The sequence below is a fragment of the Zalophus californianus genome, chromosome 7, assembly GCF_009762305.2.
Source record: "Zalophus californianus isolate mZalCal1 chromosome 7, mZalCal1.pri.v2, whole genome shotgun sequence".
NCBI lineage: Eukaryota > Metazoa > Chordata > Mammalia > Carnivora > Otariidae > Zalophus > Zalophus californianus.
The window spans coordinates 112,507,012-112,531,663 of NC_045601.1; the positions used below are offsets into that span (position 1 = coordinate 112,507,012).

Here is a 24,652-nt window from a genome sequence, read left to right on the forward strand (position 1 = left end):
AAGCCAGACTGTGAAAGGGGCCCTCCCGGCCCATCAGGTTAGTTTTTGTTTTTATTTTAAAGAACTGAAATATCCCCAAGGGGCCTCATGGCCTAAAGATTCACAACCATCCACCTATAATTTATAAGTCTCGAGCATTTACCATTTGCATCCTGAGTATTTATAGCCCTGAGCTGGGAGCAGGGAGAAGGCCTCTGCCTGCCTCCACCATTGTCTCCTGTTCGGCTGTCCCTGCAGCTGGGACAGCTGACAAAGGCCACCTCCGAGAGCCAGTGCAGGGGGTCTCCAGCCCGTCTGGAGGTGGGAGGCGCCAGCAGAGGAAAGTTGGGCAAGAGGGTCTTGAGAGGCTTCTAAGGAGGGGATCTGGGTTCTGGGGCCTGAGTTTCCGTGGCTACCCTGGGAACACTGGAGTCACTACTACCGTCCACCCACCCATCCGTCACCAAGTATTCTCATCCTGTCACATGAGCCCCAGGGGTTATGGCCCAAGACAGTGCATCCGACAGCGCTGGTACAGACAGGACCAGCCTGTCCAAGGTGGACGCGCGTCCGCCCGCTGCCCAGGGTGCAGGGGCAGGCTGGTCCTCCCGTGGTTGCTCCCAGCCCCAGGTTCCAGGTCACTCCCCATGCACATCTCTGCCCACCTGGAGCCTGATGGTAGGGACAGGGCCCCAGCCCCAGCCTCCGTAACGGCTGCTCCCTCCGAGGCCTTGCCCCAAGCAGCGGGGTCTCACCATCCCCGGGGCCAGGCACTGCCAGTGAATCAGAGAAGCTTGCAGGCGACGACAGCACAGGGCCCTGCCATGGCCGGGAGGAGCCCAGCCCTGGGCCGAGCACCCCAGGGCCTTGGGGCCCAGCTTCGCCCGCAGGAACACTCAGAACTCTCCCCGTAACTAAGGTCCTGAGGCCACCCCAGCCCCAGCTCCTGGAAAAGCTAGAGGGGAGGTGGGCCTCGGCTCAATGCAGAGGATGACAGCAGTGTTTCAGGGTTGCTGTGGGGCTTGGCCGACGAGCTACTCTTGCCAAACTTGTGTATACCCTGAATTTCCGAGAGCGCGCCAAGCTCCTCCGCCTTTGGGGTTTCTGGGCCTTGCTGCTCTCTCGTGCTCACTCAGCGCCCTGTCTCTGCCGGGGCCCTGCGGGGCACGATGCCCGGCAGCACGTGTGCACCCTGGCGAGTCCGCTGCTGCCGCCGGGCCGGGGCCGCCACCCCACACAACCGCACTTGGCCGCCTCCGACCTTGGCCTCGCACTGAGCTCTTGTCACCGAGAACAGCTTGGAGCAGGTAGGCTTGTTTGTTTTCTGAATCTGCGCGCAGGACTTGACATTTCTCTTTGCTAACGCCCCTCCGGTGGTGGTAGCTGAGCCCTGGAACCTCCTGTCAAGGCCGTTTTGAACCCGGATTTAGGCACCGTCGTGTGAGCGAACCTCCTAGTTTCGTTCGTCTAGAATGGACTGCAGTTCCCGGCAATTCGTCGATGTGCTGAAAAAGACAAAAACCGAATCCAGAGAGACTGGGGTTCACCACGCAGCTGCTCCCCGGGTCCCCTCAGGCTGTGACCACCACGCAGCCCGGGCCCTTTTCTTCGTGCTGGGGCCGTAGCAGTGACCAAGGAGCACAGAGCAGGCCCGTGTCCTGCCTTCATGGCATTTACACTGCTGAGGAGGGGGACGGACGACAGACAGCATCCACGGGTGTAAGTGCACCTCACGCCCTTGTGCCCGTGGCGAGGACAGGACTAGAAGCAGACGCTCCGGTGGAAACCAGGCAGGGGACACCTGGGCTAAGCCCCAGGGGTAAGGGAGAGACTGAGGCCCTCTGGGCAGACCTTCCCAGGAGGAGGGAGAGCGGAAGGCAGGGCCCTGCCTTTGCTGCGGGGCTGGCGTGGTGAGGGGCAGGGGTGAGGCCCAGGGTGACGGGCCCGGGGAGCAAGGGGGTGGGGAGGGCAGGGAAGGGCCCCAGGATCCTTAGAGAACATTGGCTCTTGTCCAAGTGACGTGGGAGCCAGTGGAAGGTTCTGAGCAGAGGAGGGCCCTGGTCTGACACTGTAACAGGCTCCCCGGCTGCCCCGATGGAGAATTCTCGTAGAGCGAAGAGGAGGGAGCAGGAGGGGGAGGGCTGTTGCACAAATCCAGGGAGAGGTGGTGCTGCATGGACCAGGCGATCTCCAGGGGCTGACAGGATGTGAGGGTCGGGTGCCGAGAGAGAAGCAGCAAGGTCAAGGTCGACTCCAAATGGGGTCGCCTTCACAGAACCAGGGATGGGGCAGCCGGCTGGGGACACGCTGGGTTTGTAGAATGCAAGGAAGCTCAACAAACACAAACGGTCTGGGACGGAGAAGGAGCTGCTTCTCACTTACCCTAGCCCTAAAGGTGACGACTTATCTTGGTACATCAGCTCAGCGAAAGTTAGGGGTAGAACTGCTTTCACGCACGGAGTATCAATTTGCAGGAAATATTCAGGATTGTATTATCACAGGAACCAGAACTCGTAGGGATGGTCCTGTTCATTTCAGCTTAGCTCAGGGGATAAACTGCTTGGGTTTCTGTTTTTTCCTGAGCGCCATGTGGAAAGTCTGTCATGGTTGTACCAGGTTTTTCTTCGAGTTTGAGAGGAGTCCTGGAAGCAGTCGGCCCACCGCGGTGCGGACCAATCCCCTGGTACGTGATGGAGTGCCCGGCCCCCACCTACAGGTCCCGACTCGGGCCGGTGGGGCACAGGGATCCGCATTCTCAAGTGCCCCCCAGCTTCGGCCCCAACAACCCACCCGGGCTGGAGGAACACTGAACTAGAGGTGCGAGCAGCTGGGACCCCAGCCCGGAGCCGAGGGCAGCACGGAGAGTGCGGTGTCACCATTGTTTATGTAACTGGGACGAGATCACCAGCAGGGAAGAGACGGTCCTGGGCTGAGTCCGGGATCCCCAGTGGGTAGAGCCTGGGGAGGTGAGAGCAAGGGCAGCTGAGGGACCAGGGACCCTGTGCCTGAACAGCTCAGGGGGACAGCTCGCAGGGAGGGCAGATCAGTGGGGCAAATGCCCCGAGGCTTCAAGAAGAGAAGAGGACTGAGGACGGATGGGATTTAGGGGGCGCCTGATTCGGGTGGAATCTGGTTTTCTGGAATCGACCACGGCTGAGATAGTCCCTGAGGCTGGCTCTTGTGTGGGCACCTGGGACCCCACTTTCCTTTCTCAATGTATCCAATCCTCCCAGCACACTCTTCTTTCATTTTACTGAGGCGTGGCATCAGACTTCAAGGACAGCCTTTGCCTGCCTCTCAGGGTCTTAGCTTTTCTTCCATTGACAATATCCACCAGCGACTACTTACAGTACCTGTACCCGGGACATACTTGCCCAGGACTTGGAAGGACCAACCCTTCCGAAGTGGCTACACATTTTCAGTCCTTCACCTGTCTGGGACTGCAACATTTCCGGTATATTCTACTTGTTTCATCTATTTACATTTTGAAGCTCTTGGGACTCTGAATTCAAGATGGCAGACGGCTAGTTTGGAGGCCAGTCGGCCGTCTGGACTGACATGCAACACGTGCAGTACGATAAAAAGGGCAAACACTGCCTCCCCTCCCCCTCCCTAAATCACGAGCAATGGCCAAGAAGAGAGAGAGTTTGCAAATAAAAACCGGAGTTGGAAAAGAAGGAGGTGATGCCAGAAGCTCAGGAAACAGTGCAAGATAAGCCGCCGAGGGATTGCCTCCAGCCACGGTGAGCTTTCTTTGACCTGTACACACAAACACGACGCCCGGCAAACGGAGCGCCCAGTTCCCTTCGGACACGCGCGCCGATTCATAAAGTGGTCGCGTCTCTGCCGGTGCGTCCTGCACGCAGCGGAGGTGGGGGGGGCCCTCGTTCCCGGGCCCACCCAGCGCCCAGAACAGCAGACGGGCTGGTCCGGAGGCCGGTGGGGCTGCAACAAGACCACGGGCCACGCTCCTGGGCCGGCGGCAGGCGCGCAGCAGGTGTGTGCCCACAGGACTCCACTGGCCCAAAGCGGGGGCCCCTTCCGCCTGCACTGTCCTTGCTGCAAGGGGAGTTCAAAGCCCCACGTCACTCTCTGGCACTTTCCGCCCAAGCCCTGGGTCCTCTGTCCACTGCCCTCCCTGGCCCTCCCGGCGAGGCTTCTCGGTGCCCTTTGGACATGTGAGCTCTTCAGAACATCTCCAGCAGCAGCCCGTGGGCACCTCCAGCTTGGGGCTGTGGTGCTCCGGGGGGTGGGCAGGGCCCTGGGGCAAACCGCTGACCTTGAGCGGCTGTGGGGAAACCCCAGCAGGTGCACCCGATGGGTACAGCAGGGTCTCAGGGGACGGGGGGGAAACAGATCCTAGCTGGGTGGGCCCTTTGGTGGCAACAGGAGACCCTCGTTCAACAATGCTCCAGACCTGGAAACAGCACAGTTCTGCAGAGGCCCTGGCTCTTTTCTCCCATGACAGGATTCCTACACAATTTAATGTCACATCCTTGGTCATCTCTTTTCCCAGTAATACTCTCTGAGGCCCTGGAGTCACTTTTACTTTTTAAAGCTGGTTGGCTCTAATCCTTGGCGAATGCCCAGCCAGACCTGTCCTGACCACAACAGGCTCTAAAATGACAAGTACCTCCATCCCGAGGCCCTGGTTCCTGCACATTTGGGTCTTCCACCTGGTCAGACCCCCTGGGAGGGGCAGCTCCTGTCTTGAGTCCTGCATCTCCATCCACGGCAGCGGCCTGCTGCCCAGGAGTGGGGCCGGGGTGACTGGACACTGTCTGGACATCGGGAGCGGCAGAAATAAGTCGACACCTCACCACCTGCGTCGCCTCGTTCCCGTCAGCCCAGCAGTCAGGAGTAGCCGGGCCGCCCTGTGCCTCCCGAGCCTCTGTCATCCCTGAGCCTCTGTCATCCCCACGCTGCAGGCGCTGGGGCACCTGACCAGGGGTGCTGTCTCCAGGGCCGGGTTGATGTCTGGCACATTACTGATTAAGATGTGTCCTGTTTCCATCAAAGGGCCCAGCCTGGCTAGGGGCTGCTAGCCAACACCCGAAGCCCTGAGAACCACTGGGGGAGTGTCTGCGATGGCGGAATTTTCCACCTTCCCCAGCGAAGGCACAGGCCAAAGGGAGTGGGCCCCTTGGCAGAGAGGCACTTGGAGGCCCAGCTGGACAAGAACGGTGTCCTGCCTCCAGGGCCGGGGCTGCCATCCCCTGCTGCCGGGGCTGACCAGGTGCCACAGGGACGGGGAGGGGCGGGTCACTGGTGAGGATCTCAACGAAGGTACCAGAACCCACTGCTTCATCAGCACCTGCTGAGTCCGTCAGGGCGGGTGCCGTCACCCCCAGTCTAACCCCCCAGCAGCTGTCTGCTCCACTGTGCTTGCCTAGGACCACCACCTCTGAGAACCTGGCTGGTTAAACCCACTTACAGTCACCATGCCTAAGGCACCGAGCCCTCCCGGCTGCCGTCAGACGTCACCTGTTCACACCACGTTACTGCAGACCCACCGTCCCAGGACCTAATGGCCTAAAACAATAATTATTTTGTTCACAAATCCGCAGATTGGTCAGCGCTCGGTGGAGACACACTGCTCCACTTGGTGTCGTCTGGGTCAGCTGGAGGGCCAGGCCAGGTCACCCGAAGACTTGCTCGCTCCCCGTGGACCTGGCGAGTGCCCTGGGCACCGAGGCAGCTGGGCTCCGGGGCTTCTCTCTCTCATTCTGGGCTCTCCACATGGTCTCGCGAGTGCGAGGCTGCAGGGTAGCCAGACTTTTTTTAATTGAAGTTTCACAGAACATAAAATCCACCATTTTAAATGAACAATTCAGTGGCATTTAGTACATTTGCGATGTGCAAACGGCACCTCTACCTAGGTCCAGAACATGTTTATCACCCCAAAAGGAAACCCACACCCATGAGGCAATCAGTCCCCGTTCTCGTCTCCCCGGGGCCCTCGGGACCACCCATCTGCTTTCAGTCTCTATGGATCTGCCCATTCCGACATCTCCCTTCAATGGAATCACATCATGTGTGATCTGTGACTGGCTTGTCGGACACAGCCTCGTGTTTTTGAGCTTTGTCCACACTGCAGCAAGTATATTTGATTTCTTTTCGTGGCCGGGTTGTAGGACTACACCCCATTTTGTTTATCCATTCAGCCCCTGGTGGGCGCCTGGGCAGTTTCCACCTTTCGGCTGCTGTGAACAGGGCGGCCGGGAACACGTGTGTGCACACGCTTGAGTGGCTGCTCTCAAGTCTGTGGGCTGGAGTCCAACGAGTGGACTGCTGCCATATGGTAATTCTGGGTAACTTTTTGGGGAGCCACCAAACTGCTTTCTACACCGGCCACATCACTGCACATTCCCCCCGGCAATGCACAGAGGTCCCCACGGTTTCCACACCCTTGCCAACACATACATTTGCATTACCCTTGCCAACATGTACACATACGAGCCTCACGGTCCTAGTGGAGGCAACGCCCGCACGTCAGCCCTGGGCTCCTGAGGCAGCCGGTGACAGCGAGCTGCTGGAGGTCGTCTCCTGGGCCTTTCTCATCTCGCCCTGCTGTGTACTCGTCATCCAAAGAGCCAGGCGCCAAAGCCAGCACCCGTTCGAGGGGAAGGCTTCCGCTTTTTGATGGGAGGAGTGCCAAAGAATGTAGGGACCAGTTTTAAGTCACAATAGCTTCATGACATTTCTCACCCAGAGGCCCCTGGGACACAGATCAGCACACTGCTCCCTCATCGGGTCGGCTGACTGACCCAAGTGTGCTCAGCTACGTGGCCGACTCACATGCAGACTCAAGCTCCTCATCTCAGCCCGCGACACAGGGAAGGGCCTGTGGGCCCCTGGGTCACACTGGGGACTAACCATTTCATGCCCAGCTTCAACTCTTGCCCAGCCTTATAGGGGCCCCCCTTTAGGAAAAAGACTACAAAACTCGGTTCATAGATGAATATTAAGAATTGGAAACCAGCAAATCACCCGTTTCTCAAAGTTGGACACATACCCAGACATCAGAAAGTCTAGAAAACCAACACAGCCATTCAGCGACCATGACACGCGTCTGTGAGGCCTGGCCCTTGGCTGTTGGGCTGTGCACTCTGATCGCCCTTTGCAGGGAAAACCATTTCCTGACCTGGTGTAAGAACAGAAAGACTCCTCAATCTTTCCTCTGGCACGGTTGATCGAACTTTGAATTACTGATACTTTAGAAAAGTTTCTTTGATCTTCACAACTCAACTGGCATGAACATAAGTTTTTAGAACTGTTGTCAAATGTGGGGAAACCATGATCAGGTTTCCTGACCATCTGTGTGAGCTGTAGGATTCCAGGCCAAGTCAAGAATTCCCAGATTAATCTTTAACCCACTTTGCACTGCACAAGGAATGGTGCATTTACAGCTGGACGTGGCTGCCTGGCCCAGCCTACTCCTCGAACAGGAGCAAACTTCCATCTTGAGCAGGCATGAGTGAGAAGCAAATCTTCCTCTTTTAAGTTTATACATCCGACAACTGGAAGAACATTCCGCAGACTGGCTTCTGGCTCCGCACATTTCAGGTCTCCCGTCCATGGCTCCCATCATTCAAGTCACAACACAGGGTGATCAGCGTGGCGGGCAGCAAGGAGTCTTCCTGGAAGGTGTCCCTACCCCCGGGACGACCACCAATAACCCACTCACCACCGACATGACAGCGCACCACACAAGTATACCCCACTCCCTCCAAACTATGTCCCCAACTCGACTTCATTTTGGCCAAACCCCCCAAATGCCCATGTCACCTCAGCACCACCCAACAGAAGAGGAAGTGTGAGGGAGGCGAAGTTCGAATGGAAGAGGGACCAGGTCTAACCAACTGCCGTTCAAGTATCTCACTCTTGCAAATTGTACAAAAGCGCGGCAGAGGCGAACCCACTGCCAAGGCCCACTGCAGGGGCTTCGAGGGGGTCTTGGTGAGTGAGGGGCCTCAAGCTAAAAACTGCGTTTCCCTGGAAGTCCCCCTCAGGTGGCCGTCGAACCTTTCCTACTCCCCACCCCACCTCCCGGCGCCCCGAGGAACCAAGTCCCAGCTGCCTGCCTGTGCCCCCCGCGTCTTCGCGGGCGCCGCGCCAAATCGCCCCCTCCCTCGGCCACCGCGCAGCCCTCCTCCTGCCAAGGGGCACTCCGTCAGCATAAAACCAGGATCTCTCTCCTGCCCCCGCAGCCCTTCCACTTGTGCCCCCTTCTCTGCATTTCGTGCAGCGAAACTCGAGCCCTGCTTTCCGCGGCCCCCCGCCCGTGGCCAGGCTCTGGCTGCGGGGTTCCTGAGCAGCCCCTCCGTGGGTGACAGCAACGACTCCTGGACACTCGTCAGGACTCCACGCTCTCTTGGTCTCCTCCTTCTGCTGGCAGCTTCTTCTCGTCTCCCCGGGCCTCGTAACACTGGGATGCCCCTGGCTGGCACGGCCCGGTCGGCCTCCCCTCCTCCATCCGGACTCCCACCTCCCTCAGTGACCAGTGACCGCAGCCAGGCTGGGGCTTGTGTGCATGGCTGTGTGCTGACGCCTTAAAAAGGCTCATCTCTGGCCCTGGGTCGTGTGTCTCCCCCACCTTCCCCCCCGCCATGTGTAGCCCACACCTCAGCTTAGTCTGTTGTGATCTACCCCCTGCCCCCGCGTGTTCCCACCGGGGTCCGGCATGGATGGCACCACCATCCTTCCATCAGGGCAAAGCTAGCAAGTCACCTACAGCTCCTCTCGCTCACCCCTGGCCCCTCTGTCAGCAACTCGTGCTGTCACTACCTTCAGCCTGAGTCCAGACTGACTTCTCGACCCCAGCCCGTCTCCCTGAGCCCTGCGCCACCACCGTCTACTGCCTGTTCTATTAAGCGCCCCCCCCCCCCCGGCCTCCCGCCTCCTCCCTTGCAGGCCATCCTCCTCTAACACCCATGGCTCCAGCCCCGGATGGTCCCCATCTCAGAGAAGAGCCCCCAGGGCCCTGCCCTTCTTAACAGGGCCCTGCCCTTCTTAACCACCTCCCCCACCCATTTTGTATCACACATTTATTCCCTTTTGTCCCCTGCCCCGCCACGGTAGACAGTATTTTTGGTCACCACGGTATCCCCAGCACCTGGATCGGTGCCAAGCATGTTCCAGGTGCTGAATGAGGGCCCCCACGGCCGGGCCTGTGGGCTGGAAAGGCCCCTGACATACAAGGTGTACACCAGGAGCTTCTGTCTTTGGGATCTGTGTCCTGGTGACTTCCCCTTTCCTTTTGGGCATTGTGTCACATAGAGTAGATCCCTGCCCTCCTAGTCTGGGACCCTCTGCCCCAGACCTTCTTCTGCAGTCTAGTGGGCCTGGGGCCACAGTTCCCCCTAACCCGGGTGTCAGCTGATTCTCACAGCTGACCCTGTGGCCTCCCTGCCCAAAGCCTTCCACAGCCCTGGCCCCCCATCAAATCCACACTCCTCCCCGCAAGAGCTCAGGCTCTTCTCAGCCCCGAGAGGAGAAGAGTACAGGGCTGCCTGACGAGGGTGGGGTGAGGGAGTGGAGCTCTAGGAACCAGTAGCCCAGTCTGGCCTCCCAAGTCTGTGGACCCAACAAGGTGTCACGCATGAACCCATTACCCACATGCATGAAACCAGAGTCCCCAGGTTTCTGGGGAGCCTCTCACTTGCCAACAGCTTAATTGCTCAAACCTAAGAGGCCAGCCCCCAAGGCCCAGCGGCCGCATGTGAGCCCGGGGGCTGAGCGCCCCTTCCCAGCCTGGCCCTCTCCCACACGTCCTGAGAGCGAGCTATCAGTTTTGTCAGCTGTTTGCTGAAGCCCCATGTCCCCACCCCCTTGCTCCTGGCTTGCTATCCAGTCATTGATCGGAAACACCTTTATATGTAAACCTGGGGAACAGGATGTAGGTCAAGGGAAATAAATCTGCTGGGTATTTTGGGTTGTGGGTCACTAGGAGAGCACACGAGAGAGGTCCACACTGGAAGCTCCGGGCTGGCCTGGCCAGAATTAACCCCCGAGTTTTCCTCAAGTGCCCAGCACACAGGAGGTGCTCAGTGAAGTGGGGTAACTTGTCCCAGGGTGTCGTGATTATGGTAAAAAGAAGTCCTGCATCGTGTGTTGTGATGCACCAGCCACCTGCACCTTCCAGAACACCTCTGGCCAGGAAACCTGTATTCCACTCTGCATCACCGGGGTCCTGAGCTCTTGAAGTCCTGACAGCCTGAGAGAATTGGTCCCTTCTGTCATTTTTTAAACTTTAAAAAAAATTGTTACACATGCGTATAGTTGTAATAAGGCTCACCGCATTCCCATCCTCCACCCCCAAAGAAAACCACTGAACTTTTAGCTTTTTCCTCTGCATTTACCTCCACATTTCTAGGTAACATGCTTCTATTGCGCTCTTGAATTTTCAGTTTTATGCATTATCTGCTGACTTGGACATAAGAACTTAGCCCCATTATACGCTGCACATACTTTCCCTGTCTCAAGAGTTCCGTCATCAATTTTTGCCAGAGCAACATGCATCATTATTTGTATGTTTATTATTTGTATGCAATCATAGCTGTCATGTATGGTCCATGGTTCCTCTTCCTTAGTATTTTTTGTGTGGCATTAATAAACGGTGTATTTTTACTTAATTTTCTCTGTCAGACTCCTGCCCCATCCCTGGGACAGAAGCGTGGATCAAGGGTGGAGCCCTCAGCTCTGTCAGATGGCAGGCGGGCCTCACCCCTGGCTGCCCGGCACTCCCCCGGATTTCCAGGCCTCTACCTTTGTCTCTGCTTACTCCTCTTTTCCTGGAGCCCTCCTTCGGGCAGCTTTGAGAATGGCTGCAAAGGAGGAAATTTCTGAGGCCGCTGCAGACCTTTCCTGGGCATCTCTGCTGCTCTGGCGCCTGCTGGGGTGCCCCCTCTCTGTAGGCCCCTTTGGAGCAAGCCGCAGGCCTCCCCGCCCACTCACCCCAGGAAGCCCTGTTCATCGCTGCCGCTTCTTCCCACCGCCCTCTCTTCTTGCCGTGGCCCCTGCTGGTGCAAACAAAGCCTCCCAGATCAGCAGGAGGGACAAGGGGGCGCACGGCCAGGCACGGCGTGTTCCAAGGCCACCGGACTCCTGTGCTCTCTCTCCCCACTTCTGATTTCCTCGAGGAGTTTTCATCATCTTCAATGACGACTGTGTGGTCAACACTGTGCCTTAAAGGCGGTGAGGAGGGACACGACAACTCCCGAAATGTTTCTGAACACCTTAAGGCGTACGAAGTGCCTCCTCTACCCCAGAGTTCACACAGCATATCCATCATGCTGCTCCTCCCTCCAGATGCTGCCCCTCCCAGACCCCAGACCCCAGGACCCAGGACCCAGGCACGCCCAACCCACACACCACAGAGGAGCCCTCAGGGCGGGTGCCCATTTCTTCCCACCCCCCCCCCGCCCCCCAACATGTAACCTCCTCGCTGCCGGCAAAGGCCTGGCCCAACAGACACACCTTCACCCAGGGCCAGGCCCCATGGCCTCCCAAGGCATGACCTCCCACAGAAACAAGGGGGGCAGCTTCGAGCCCAGAGCAGGGACAGGCACTCTCTGCACACAAAAGCCACCTGCTCCCCCACCTCATCCAAGCCCTGGCCAGGGAGACAGTCCACCATTTTTCTGGCTATACAGGTAGCACTTAGGAGAACTGGCAAAACAGAGAAATCCAAACTTTCATACGATTGGTTTAATTTTTTTTCAGCAGGAGAAAAAAGAATAAAGTTACAAGAGTCTTTTAATATTTTCACAATGTTAAAACTAAAACTGAGCTCTAGGCTATGTGTGTAAGTAAATCTAAAACACAAAAGGGTTAAATAAGATCTTCTCTTTTAAAGATACAAGAATTTAAGCTTTCCTTACATTTAACAAACTTCACAGAACAGATACTGCAGGGGACAAGCCCTCCCCCCACCCCCAGCTCTACCACCAGGAAGTGAACATGGGCTGGAGCCCTGTGTGCCCCTGGGCTCCCCAGAGAGCCTGCTTCCCATCCCTGCCTCGAGGCAGCAGCGGTGGGGCCTGAGGAGGGCCGGAAGGGCGTGTGGGGGAGGGGGGCCTCTTCGGGATCAGAGCTTGGCGGGGGGCCTAGGTGGGCCGCCTCACTGAGGATGGCCATGTACTGGCCAGAGGGCCGTGGCTTGACAACAGTGGTAAACGCGGGCAGACCTGGCCCCTCTGCCCTGGGCTGCCCTAGAGCAAGACACCGGTCTGGGTCCTGAAGCAAGAATAAGGCTGGAGATTTTGCAGCGGATTCCACTCTGGTGGGGGTGGATGGGAGGAAGAGGTTGGGAAGAGCATGATTTCCTACTTTAGTATTCCGGATCAAAACACATTTGTAGCTGCAGGTGTTTGGCTGTGAATTACAGACAGTCGAACTGTTGGTCGTGGTATAAAAGGGAAAGTTTGCTGGGTTAAACTATTCCAGTAGCCTGTGTGTGGGCAGATCCAAACCGCCTCTGCAGGAGCCTCCGACTCTCACCAGCCTGGACCATGCGGGGTCTCTGGCCCACTCAACCCTGTTCAGGCTTTCCAGGGAATCTTAATCCTGTCTCCCCTCCCCGCCCCCACCTGATCGGGGAGGATTCCCTAACTTGGGCCAACAGGCCCATATCTACTCTCCCCACCTGGCCTGAGCTACCATGGCTACCAACTCCTCTCTGCCCGCAGGAAGCGGCACAGGCTGAGAAACGTGCCCTCCCACCCCCAATGCCAGAGCCAAGGTCTTTCTCGGAGCTGGGCCACAGCCACGAACCACTGTTCTAGACAGATCCCCCCGCTGCCCCTGGCACGCAGGCCGCCTCGCCCTCCCAGACTTGCTGTGTGGTAGAGGTGGTCCCCGGACTACGGAGCTGCGCAGCACAAGGGGCTGGGCCGTGGCACTGCCTCTTGGCCCAGAGAGGGCCGGGCGGGCGGCTGCTGAAGGGGGCAGAGCCTGCAGGCGGCAGCTTCCCCCCTGCTCCCCAGCCCTTCTACTGATTCCCGTCGGCTATGAAATGTCTTTTTAAAAACCCCCAATATAGAAATCTAGCTGCAGAGGCCAGTTTGTAGATCCTAGCCGCAGCTGCTGTGCTGTAATTAGCCTTATTTGATCAATTGCCAGATCCCTGCACTTGGCAAATGGCAAACCAGAGCCAGTGGGGTCAGGGTGCGCCCCTGGTTGCTTCTCATGACCGTGGGTCCTGTGTAGAAAAGATGGGTCTCGTACATGGACTAGTCTTGAGTGGAGCTAATTTTCAAAGTGAGGTTATTGTTTCTCTTCTCATGTGATGAGAGAGTTTTTTCATAGCAAGTCAGGTAAAAAATTTTCCTAAGAACCTGCCCCCCCACCCCCATTTCCAGCTCTGTGGGAGAGCGAAGCCACCACCCAGCCCAGCCACGTGGCCAATCTCAACAGCCTCCTGTGGCCAAGGCACGCGTGGCCATCAGGTATCCTGGCTACTGGGACTAAGGATAAGTGAAGAGGTGAAAGGCCGAACATTAACCAGAGTTTCTGGCAAAGCCATGTGCGTCATGGGAACTTTAACACCAGCTTCTACTCCTCTATTAACTCAGAGTCTCCATCTGGAACACTTTCCGCTTAAGGCTTTTTAAAAGTTTGACTCCAGCAGTGACAGGTATGTGTTGTTTTAAATCCACTAGCCATGCTCAAAAAAAAATATTCTTCATGTTTTAATTTTATACAATGGCTAGCAGGCACCTTAGTAACCAGCCAGAAATCAATTTCAACCACCATCAACCCCTAAACTACAGTACCAGGATGGCTGGCTAAAGAAAGGAAACGGACTGGCTGTAGTCTGACGCGTGCCCAGTACAAGGTGTCTGGCTGACTTTGTCCTAAATAAGGCTAACATTAGTGAACTAAGAACAGCGTCATGTGGCGGCCATGCCTGGCCTTCAGGAGCACCCCTCCCCGATGCGCTGGCAGGAGCGCCCCACTTTCCGGTCCAGTTTCACCATTTTCATGATGGCTTCCTCTCGGCCACGGCCCATGTGGTCAAACGTACAGTCATGCTGCTCGGGGAGGCGATGTAACATACAGAACACATAACCTGCAACAGTGGGAGAAGCAGAGAAGACACACTGTTAGGGTGGCCTCCAAACGCCCAAAGCCCAGCTCTCATTCTGGTCTGGAGGACAGGAGGGCAGGCGCTCCAGAGTGCCACCCACGAAGGGGCCGCACCTTCCCATCTCCCAGCTCCTCAAGTCAGCCCAGGGGCCTCAGAATGTCCAAGGGTGGCTGCCTAAAGGCTGACTCTGCATTCAACACTGCTCCTGCCTGAACCCTGAAGGTGGAACCCCAAGGATGACTGCTGCAGTGAGACACACCCCCTTCCCTAGGAGATGAGTGGGTTCTGAGCCCCCTCCTTCCCCACCAAACAGGCGGGAGGGCGGAGAGCTGCCAGCTCAGCACTTTCCCAGCTTGGGCAAACTAGTATCTACCACAGGACACCCACCACTTCTAGGAGGCAGGGCAGGAGGGAGCAGAAATGATTATGGCTTAAATTACATTCTACCTCCTGTATAGTGAGGGCTTAGGGGGATGGTGGGTGTGATCAAACCACAGCCCACAAGTGAGGGGAGGCTCTCAAAGGAAAATGGATTATTTCAAGTGCTGGAAAAGGTATTACAAATAAATCAGGGAAAGAACAGAAATGTGCTCTAATCGCCAGCCATCTCAAAGGCACCTTCTAGGTTAGATGCTTCTAACTCCACCTGGTAGGTCAGGAGGCTGCAGGGCTGCTCCTCTCTTTCTGGAGCAGAGACGTCAAGGGAGACACTGCTGGGGCTGGCAGAACAAAGGACCCAGGCGAGGCCCACAGAGCAAGGAAACAGTACAGGTAAAGTCTGAGAAGAAACAGTAAGAGAGGCCCTCAGGGAATCAGCGGGAGACTCAGAGGACAAAGGCAACACAGAGCTGCCAAGGATATGGCCCTTTCCCTTCCCATTCTGCTCAATCTCTACAACTGCTGATGGATGTGTGGATGTGTGTGCAGGGGACAGACACTGATGTCCCCTACGTCTGTCTGTCCCTCTCTCTCGGGGAGGGGGAAGGGGAGGATCCAGGCTGGGAAGTCACCGGCCAGTGCTGGCTGACTCCTTGCCCCCGCTCACCCCATCAGTCCTATGTGGCCACACTTACAGGCCCCACAGGCCTACCCCAGGTCCACAGGACCCACCTGTAGGCAAACCTTTCCTAAACCTCCTCTCGCTGTGCGCGTGGGCAGGCATCCCATCCCACAGCAGCCCTTCCAGGCCAATGCTCTCCTCACAAACAACATCACTTCCCAGGCACTTCTTTCTTTCTTTTCAAGACTTCTTTTACACCTAAATCTCACTGCCCAGAGTGAATGGGTAGCCACCCCTTGTAAAAGGTGTGATGCATCCATCTCTACATCCTCAATTTCTCTTATCAGAGCTGAAGAAGGGTGGAGGCAGTGATTTTAGAAGAATAGCATTAGTTGAAGCAAAGACAGAGTAGCCAGGACAGGCAACAGTTGTAAGATTCATTTCATCTAGAGAACATTCCTCAGCTGATACAGCCAGCCCTGTTCAGATGCCTTGAGCTCATACTGTGTACAGAGCACGTGCACATGGCCTGGGGGCCTGAGTGACCAGGCTGAGTCTGGACCATCCGCTATGAGAAAAAACACATTATTAACTGCTTCCCAGGGACAGCAGGGCAATATGTTTGACTCTAAATTGGGATTGGGTTTAAGAAAAAGAACAGAGATGAAATTTTTGTCTCCTGAGAAGCCGAGCTCCCACTTGGTCCAAAAGCAAAGTTAAGATTAATGAGCTCATGTGTTATATTTACTGATAAGTTCATTACTCGAAGATATTGGAGAGCAGTTGTCTTTGTCCTAAAGGACTTCCCAGCCTAAGTGTGGGTGGCCTCAATATGCATCCTCCATCTAACAAACACAACTGTCTTTTGGGGTGAAGCCTGGGGTGGGGGGGGCGGCGCAGGAGGAAGAACTTGCCACTAAGTCAGGGCCTGGGGTGGGGCACCACAATATGGTGGCATGATGTGTGTGTAGACATTTCTGTCAACAAGTCCTGACATATTTCTATAACCTCAACATCTACAATAAGGCGTGAGAGAACCCCTGCTGCCCCTTCCTATTTTCAAGATACTGGGATGATGTAGGAGAGGGTCCCAGGTGCTCTTCTCTGCTTCTGATGAATGGTGCTGGCTGAATCAAAGTAGCAGGAAGTGGATTATCTCTGAAATTAACTTGGCCCTGGATCAGCCTAACACCTCATTAGTCAAAGGCAGACTGGGGTGGAGGGGAGAGGCTCTAGTCTTGTCCTCACTACACACCCCCATGACTTTGCCTAGCTTGCCTTCTGCCGGTTAGAGAGCCGCCACCTCGGGGGATCTGAGAACCCCAGGCTCCGTCTGGAAAAGGAAACAGGCCGTGACAACCACAGCACCTGCCTGATTCTCTCTCTCTCCCGACCCGAGGATTCTCCGGCCAGCCAGAAACACATTTCTCCATCTGAGTTCTGCGCACCTCTGTTAGACACAACTTGACACTTGGCTTTGATCTCGGAAAGGTGAAAACGAGTACACGGCAGCTGTACTTGGGAGTGGCAAGGGGAACAATTAGAATATACGGCACTGTCATTCCCTAGGGAAAAGTCTGGGCAAATTCTGGAAAGCTGGCTGCCCAAGTTGCTGCACTGAGGTTATTAGCTGGCATAAATTAAGCTCAATCCCCTCTCCTGTCAGGGTCACTCACCAAAAGGAAGTTACATGCTGGAACTTGTCCCAAATGCTGAGTAGGCATTATCCACGGAGAGCAGCCAATCGCCTAAATGCATTTCGGTTTCAGTGGTGGGGAGTGGGCGGCTCTGGATACAGGGGAGGGCGGGAATGACCAGTGGGTGGGACGAATCTCTGTCCTCTTTTCTTGGTACCCACAGATCTGTTTCCAGAAACCTCTGCAGGTGTCATGAACTTTCAATTACTCTCTGATTGGATTCTTTAGACCAAGCCGGATATGGAGAAATGAGTTCAGGCTGCTGGGGAAGATGACTGTTCTTAATTTCAGTAATGAACACCATTTTAAAACGCCTGTCTGGGATTTACAGCCCGTCTGGACCAGGCGATCCTCCACACCGTTCACTAGCAACCAATTGGGGCCTTTCCAGAGAGCGTCAACCAAGGCAATGTCCGAAGGGATGAAAGCACAGAGGACAATGAATTGATCAGCTGAGCTGCAATATGGGTTTGGTATCATCACCCGGGGTACCATGCAATTCTTTTTTCCCTGATTTAAAGAAGTTATAGATCAAAATTGAATTCAGTCGCTCATTTGCATACATACAATCCATAGCCATACTCTCCTTATGGTCCCATAGTTCAGCATCATGTAGTTTGAAAAATAATTTCAATATACTTTTGCCTACAACAGCTACATACCACATAACAGTACTTCAGAGGGATGAGGAGGGGGTGGAGAGTATGATTAAAAGGATGCTGATCCCCAACAGAGAAGGAAAACCCCCAAAGCAAAAGTTTTGGAAAATATGATCTGCCTGCTAAATGTGGCTTAACCTCAGCCCTTTCCTTGCCACGTCACATGGCTGGTCACCCTACTCCTTAGAGCCCCGGATTACTGGTTTTCCGTGACATTCTGGCCTGGGAGGCAGCCGCAGAGCTCCTATAAGGCAGCCAGAGTTATTTTCAATAAATCTGCACAAAACACTCAAGAACTTGTGTGGGCATTTCTTTGTTTGCTGGCACTGAGGAGCAATTTGGGATGAGCCCTTGATTAAAAAGGGAGGGTGAAGAAGGCTCTATGAGCACTTTGTTCCATGGCCTACCCTCTTTCCATGCACGCCCCTCTCCGCTGGCCACTCCCTGGGCTTCTGACAGGCCATCCAGCGTGTAGGAAGAGGGACAGGAGGCCGACCACAGCAGGTGATCCCAGTCAGCCCCTCCCTGCGAGCCTGAGCTGGAAGGTCTCCAGCAGCCACGCCCTCAATCTGAAAAAGTCTTCTTCAACTAAGCACGCAGCATCAGGAGAGAAGAGGCTGCCTGCCTAGATGGCCATGGTGGCTGACCTACCCTGGGCTCATCCCAGGGTGCTGAAGCCTGGGGCTGTGGACAGTGAGAGATGGGGGATACCAGAAGCTTCCTTAAGTCTGTCACTATCACAGACACAGGATTATGGCATAAGGCAAGAAAACATAATTTAGGGACTATCTAACCCCCTCTGTCCAGAAACGGTTTCTCCCTCACATGACATGAGAAATACAGAAGTCAGCATTCAGGTCACTTGCCCTAAACAGAGAAGCCTGGGGGCATCTTGTGGGAGGATAGGCATTTTAATGGAAACCACACCTCTGGACTCAGCCCTCCGGATGTGGACCTGGGGCCTGCGGCAGCCAAGAGCCATAGCCACATCAACCTGAAGACGCCCAATACCCAACGGCCCTGAAAACACATTCTCAGCACAAAACAGAACTGAGGCTCATTTCTCTAAGATTCACAAAGACCTGAAATACAGGTTTCTAAAGATGCTCATCTTGTGGGAACCAAACTTCCGACCTGACCCTTCAGCTTTTAAAGCTAACATGTGGAAATCATACTGTTCATCCTGGTGCCCTCATCCACAGTTAAAACCTCACATCTGCGTACACAGGGAGGGGTTTGGGTATTTTGAGACTAAACACACAGGACCGAGAACAATTTGCACAAATGCCATTATCAAAGATGACACACAACACTTTGCTCTAAGTGCTATGAAAGTTGTAGCACTGTTTCCTGTTTCACTCACTCGTTTACAAAAATCCACAACAATCACTGACCAAGAGGAACACTGGGAAGAAGGCTCCCCCCAGACCCTGTGTTCTTTACCTCTCAGTAGTGCTGGCAGGCAGGGCCCTGAGGGCGGCTGAACCAGAAAACTGCCTCACCTGCCAGCTCAGTCCTTCTGCTGCTCCCCACCCACAAGCCAGGGGACATGCCTAATGTACTGGGGGACAGGGCAGGTGGGTGGAGGAGCTGGGGGCAGAGGGAGGGAGGCAACCTTACACTCTGCAAGCAGTGCCCACCCTTGGCTGAGGCCCTGTATCGCCAACACCCCCGCCCCAGCACCTCCCTCCAAACTCTAAGAATTAAGCAGGGGTTGGAACTTTTTTCATGGAATTTCCTAAGGGAGATGAAGAAAGCAATGCCAAAATCCACAAAGTCTGAGTCCTTGACATTTTTATTCAATCCCTGTCAGGCAGAAATGCTGCTTATCGGCTTCATCTTGGAGTAAAAAGCACTATTTATTTTACCTTATTTTTTTTTTTTTTTAAAGATTTTACTTATTTGACAGAGAGCACAAGCTGGGGGAGAGGCAGAGGGAGAAGCAGGCTCCCCACTGAGTAGGGAGCCCAATGCGGGGCTCAATCCCAGGACCCTGAGATCATGACCTGAGCCAAAGGCAGATGCTTAACTGACTGAGCCACACAGGTGCCCCTATTTTTATTTTATTTTTTAAGATTTTATTTATTTATTTATGAGAGAGAGTATAAGCGGTGGGGAGGGGCAGAGGCAGAAGAAGCAGACTCCCCGATGAGCAGGGAGCTGGATGCAGGGCTCCATCCCAGGACCCTAGAATCATGACCTGAGCCGAAGGCAGATGCTTAACCGACTGAGCCCCCCAGGTGCCCCTAAAAAGCACTATTTTAAAGTTGGCAAAGCTGGGCAGCCCTGAATACTTTTGGACTTTAGTTAATTAAACATTTGCTTTCTTGCAGATTCCATACACACTCCCTCCCCCCCTTGAAGGCTCACCCACAGTGGCAGTTTTAGTAAAGTCACAGACCAGGGCAGGCCTCAGCTCCAGGTGTTTGGGTGCTTTTTACCCTCACTTACAAGAAATACCTTACACTTTCTTGCTCATTTGAATTTCAAATTGCCAAAGGTTCAAGGAGAAACTAAAAATCCTGACTCTGTAACGCGATCCACGGGTGTGCAGCCAGACGCATGCTGCTGTGTGCACACACGTCCGTCCCGGTGCACCTGCCGGCCAGCCCCCCTCTGCTGGCTGTAGCGTGGTGCTGAGGTCTAGGCAGGTGTGTCCAGTGAGGAGGAAAATCAGAGACTGCTCCTACGCATGAGCATGGGCTCCAGCAAACAGAACCTACCCGAGACCTCCCAAAGCTTCCTGAGAAACCTAGGTAACGGACACTCCAAATCCCAATTCATCAATAGGCACCACTTGTGATCTACATGCCTATTTAAACAACAAATGACAAATATGCCTGACCCATGTGTCTGAAATGACCCGGCAAGCTCGTTAGAAAAAAGAATCACATTTTTTCCAGCAAGGTAAAAGTTTCTTAAAGCTCAGGACAGCACACTGACCTCACAGCTCATTTGTAAGTACATGCTGGGAATAGCAGGTGGCTACAGGAAAGCTTGCTGGGAAGCACTGGCCATTTCAATCCCGATTACACCACAGCCACTGACCCAATGCCCAAGGCAGAATTTGTAGCACAAACGGGTTAAAGGATCTTAATGCATTTTATTTCATCAGACCCACGGTACAGGCAAAGCAGCTGCAGGTGTTTCGGGAATGGAATATGTCTGCTTTACATTCTCCTCCACGTCTGGCTTTGCAAGATGGAGGGAAAAGCATCACACTCCAAGAAACAGAACTGGATATCCTGGCTCATGGAGTTGGCAGACACAGTGCTTAGCTGGGCTGGGGGAGAGAATGGATGGATGGGCATCAGTCTGTCTGTTCTTCAGAGGGAAGGAGAACTTGCAATTTGGAAGAGCCTATTCTATTCAAGAATTTAATAAAAAACAGTAAAACATACCAAGACAATGCTAAAACAGAAGTAGTCGTCTGTTTCCCCCCAAATCAATTATAATACCATTCAGACACAAGCTAACTGCTAGAACAAGAGGCAGTGTGACAGAAGGCAAAGATCTTAGTCCCACCCTTGCTGCTATGGCAAGTCCCATAAACAGGATAACCTCCTGTGTGAGGGGCTCCTCAGGCGGCTGTGCACACTCAGCAAACGGCTTGGAGAGAACAGTCAGCAGGAGCAGAGAGAAAACCGTCGCGGTCCAGCGTGACGAAGCTCCCAACGCAGTCTGCACACATGTCATTTTAAAAGAATAAAAAATTCACCCCTCTTGGTATCTTTTATTGCTCTCTAGACACTCCCTTCTTGCAAAAACTCATATGACCTCTTTCCTCTGCTCTGGGGGGAACGTGTGCCCTGTTCCAGTAATGTCTGCTGTCACACAACTCCGGCAGCCTCCCTTTGTCTGTCCTTCAGAGAACAAGTTCTGCCGCCCTTGGTTCTTGCCTCCCCCCAGGAAAAAGTCCTATTTTTGGCACCAGGGGTGGGAGGTGGGGCAGGGCACCTGCACCATGAAGGATACTTTGTCATCAACTCTGACTTGTGAGAACCCCCCCTCCAAGCAAGCCCTGTAACACCTCAGCACAAAAGAGAAGGAGTTGGCTGCAGGCTCACATTCTGCTAGGCTGTTTTACCTACAGATGAACATATATTTAAAAACTAAGAGAAAATGGCTCTAGGCGGTTTTTGCCACAGGAATAATGACTTGCTCCTTCAAACATCATTTCATGTCAGTAGCTGAGAGCAGGGAGTATTAGCCTCTTGGTACCTCGGGCGGTTTTAAGGATCGGGAAAACCCTAGGAGGTACTGGTACTCCTGGCCTCCTCTCCATCCCCTCCCCCCACCAATGCCAGCCTCTCAGGGTCTCAGGAAGAATAGTAAGGTACTGGCAGGAAACTTCTATTTCTGGGGTGATCTTACCCTCCTCTCAGCAGACTCGACATTTGTTTGCTTTTCTCTTTCAGCATTACCTTGTCCTTTAAGAGACTACCTTCTCAAATGGAGCACTCTCCTGGAAAACCAGCTCCAAAGCTGCAATGGAGGCAAGAAAAAGGGCCCCACCCATCCTACCCAAGGGCCACCAAGGGCACGGTCTGGGCGCACAGGAGCAACTCAGCTACCAGGCCTGCCAGAGAACTGTGGCCTGTTTAGCCATCCCTGAAGACGACACTGGCAAGTCACAGACTATCAGGGGGCCTTGGACTGTAAATGCCATGTGTGTCCAGAATAACACTTGGAAAAGAAAGGATTACTTCCCCCATTTTTCTCTGTTGGCCTTCCAATTCATATAGTGAGGTCATGGGAGAGTACAAAGATGACAGACTGGACTTGGGAAAGATCTATGGCTTAGTCCCACCCTTGCTGCTATGGCAAGTCCCATAAATAGGGTAACCTCGAGGTCTCTTTCTGGATAATCCAGCGAGAAGCCTGTGCTTTGGAACCAAAGTACTGGACTCAAGTTCCAGCCGCACTGCTCTGACAGTTGTGTGATGCGACTAAGTCATTTAACCTTTTAGAGCCTCAGCTGTGCCTCTCATAAAATGGGTTATGGACATGAAAGCAGCCAGTGCACGGAAAGCCCCCAGCGCAAGGCAATTGGCTGCTGCTGGCATGGCTCTTCCGGCTTTTGTCACCCCCTCACCTTACCCGGTATAGCTAACACACTGGGGGCCCCCTGCCCTGTCCTTCCTCCTCTCCTCCCCTTCACCTCTCCATCTACTCACTCCCTGCTTTCCTTCTCCTAAGTGAACTGCTACTGACAAAGGAGAATGAATGTGGAATCTTCCTCTGAACATGTGATGCATGGTGTCGTCTGCCCCTCTCCACAAACCTCTTTGTACAGATTGTAAATGCACAGTAAGTGACTAGCTCAGTAAAGACTTCTGTTGAAGATATGCAAATTTTAGGGAAACTTGATTTAAATCAAGACTACACAGGGCAGCCTAGAAAGCACTCACTGGTCAGGGACACCATGAAAGGGACCTGGAAACTTTCCAAGGACAGTGGAGAGTAGCTCCTCTGCTCCTGTGGGGGTGATGGCTGCAAGTCCGGCAAGCCTCTCTCACAAGCAGAGGCGGAGCGTGTGTGTGTCCCAGTTTGGTCCCGTGCGGGCTGCGTGCTGAAGAGCCGTGTCCATCTCCCTGATACTGTGGGACTGGGAACTGCGGTCAAGGGAGGAACGGGCTCTAGCCACTCGGAAAACAGTTATGCTTTTATCCAAACTGTGCCAGTGTCACATGCGCTGGTTTGGTGCTTAAGAATGAAGTCTCTCTACGTGTCTCTTGTTTTTACCACATTAACTCAAAAAGGTCATTCCGAGGACCTCAAGAGTATAAGCACACTCTTCTCTATTTTCACAAAATTTAAGCCTTAAAGTCACAAGTCCCACAACAGATATCTGCTGTCCACTGTTCTAAGCGCATGTAGAGGAGAGGGCAGAGAAGCTGGCTTCTTGATTCTCCATTTTTAAAGCTAGTTAATTTAAACACACCCTCCTCTGGAGGGCAAGAGGCTTTAGTGGCAGAATGTTTTAGCTGTAGACAGTTCAGATTTGAAAACAGACTATAGACTAGAGATAGTTAAAAACCCCCCACTGAATGGATGGCCCACCCTAGGATTCTAGAGACTTATCTGGCCAGGTAGGAGGAGCTGACCTCACAGCCCAATTCCCTTTCACTTGGAGAGTGGGTGGGAAGGGGCTCAGATATGGTTACAGCCTGGCTATATAACAAACGCCATGAATGGAGCCTGCTCATTGCTAAATCCAATGGGCCCTTTTCAGCTCTCCTTGATAGTGTCTGGAACCATGGGCTCTGTGACTGCTCCCTGGGGCATGGGCTGCTTTCCTTGTTTTCCTTCTCCTGCGCTCGTAGCTCCTCATCTACTGTCCTGGGTTAGAATTACTCAGTGCTGGACTCTCTTTTTGTCTCATCCCACACTTGCTCCAAGGTTTCAAACCCTAACCATACATGCCAACCACTCTGAAATTTCTCTCTCTGGCCCAGACCTCTCTCTTTGGAGCTCTATGCCTCTGGATCCAATTATCTACTGGATATCTTGGATAACTTAGACTTAAGGTGTCCAAAATGGAACACTTGATACTTCTTCACAAACTTGCTTCTCCTTCAGTGTCCCCCACTCTAAAAGAACAGGCTCATCCTGCTGCCTGTGGCTCATGACAGAAACCTAGGTCATCACTGGCATCTTCATATTCAACTACCAAATCCTGTGGATCCTATTTCCAAAATTCAACTTCCTTCTCTTCCTTCCATCTCTACCACCACCACCCAGTCAAAGCCACCAGTATCTCTCGCCAGGGATACTACAAGAGCCTTCTCTGGGTGGTTGCCGACCTCAAATCCATCCTGCTCACAGCAGCCACAGTGATTCCACACACCCCTGTCTCTGATAATCTCACTCTTATTTAAACCCTTTAATGGTTTCCCAAGAATGAAAGTCAATTTCACCAACTTAGCTCACTCTCATGCCATTCAGCTCCGCCCCCTGTACTCTGTTCTTGACGCTGCCCTAACCAAATTCTAGCTTCTTCAGCTTCAATGGCTTTTCCTCAGGAAGACCATCTAGTCTAGGGCCCCATTATATGCTTTTCATGGCATCCTCGTCTTTTCCTTGAAGCACTGGTCATAATTATAACTGTAGGTATCATTTGTGTGCAATTTTTTCATTTGACTTATTTTCCTGACTAGATTTCACGAGAGCAAGGACCATGCTTCTGTAATTTAGTGCCTAGAACAGTGGGTGGTTCACTCAGAAT

The 24,652-nt window shown here is 53.8% G+C and overlaps 1 protein-coding gene across 4 annotated transcripts in view; it reads right to left on the bottom strand.

Annotated features, from left to right (window-relative positions):
- Positions 1 to 11,670: 11,670 nt before the first annotated feature.
- The window catches only part of ZFAND3 (zinc finger AN1-type containing 3), a 331,317-nt gene continuing 318,335 nt past the window's right edge, over positions 11,671 to 24,652 (bottom strand). For all 4 annotated transcript variants that reach the window (XM_027601469.2, XM_027601467.2, XM_027601468.2 and 1 more), the window contains one exon: positions 11,671 to 14,050. In XM_027601469.2, the coding sequence (XP_027457270.1) occupies positions 13,896 to 14,050 (155 nt within the window). In that variant the 3' untranslated portion in view covers positions 11,671 to 13,895. The remainder of the gene's footprint in view (positions 14,051 to 24,652) is intronic.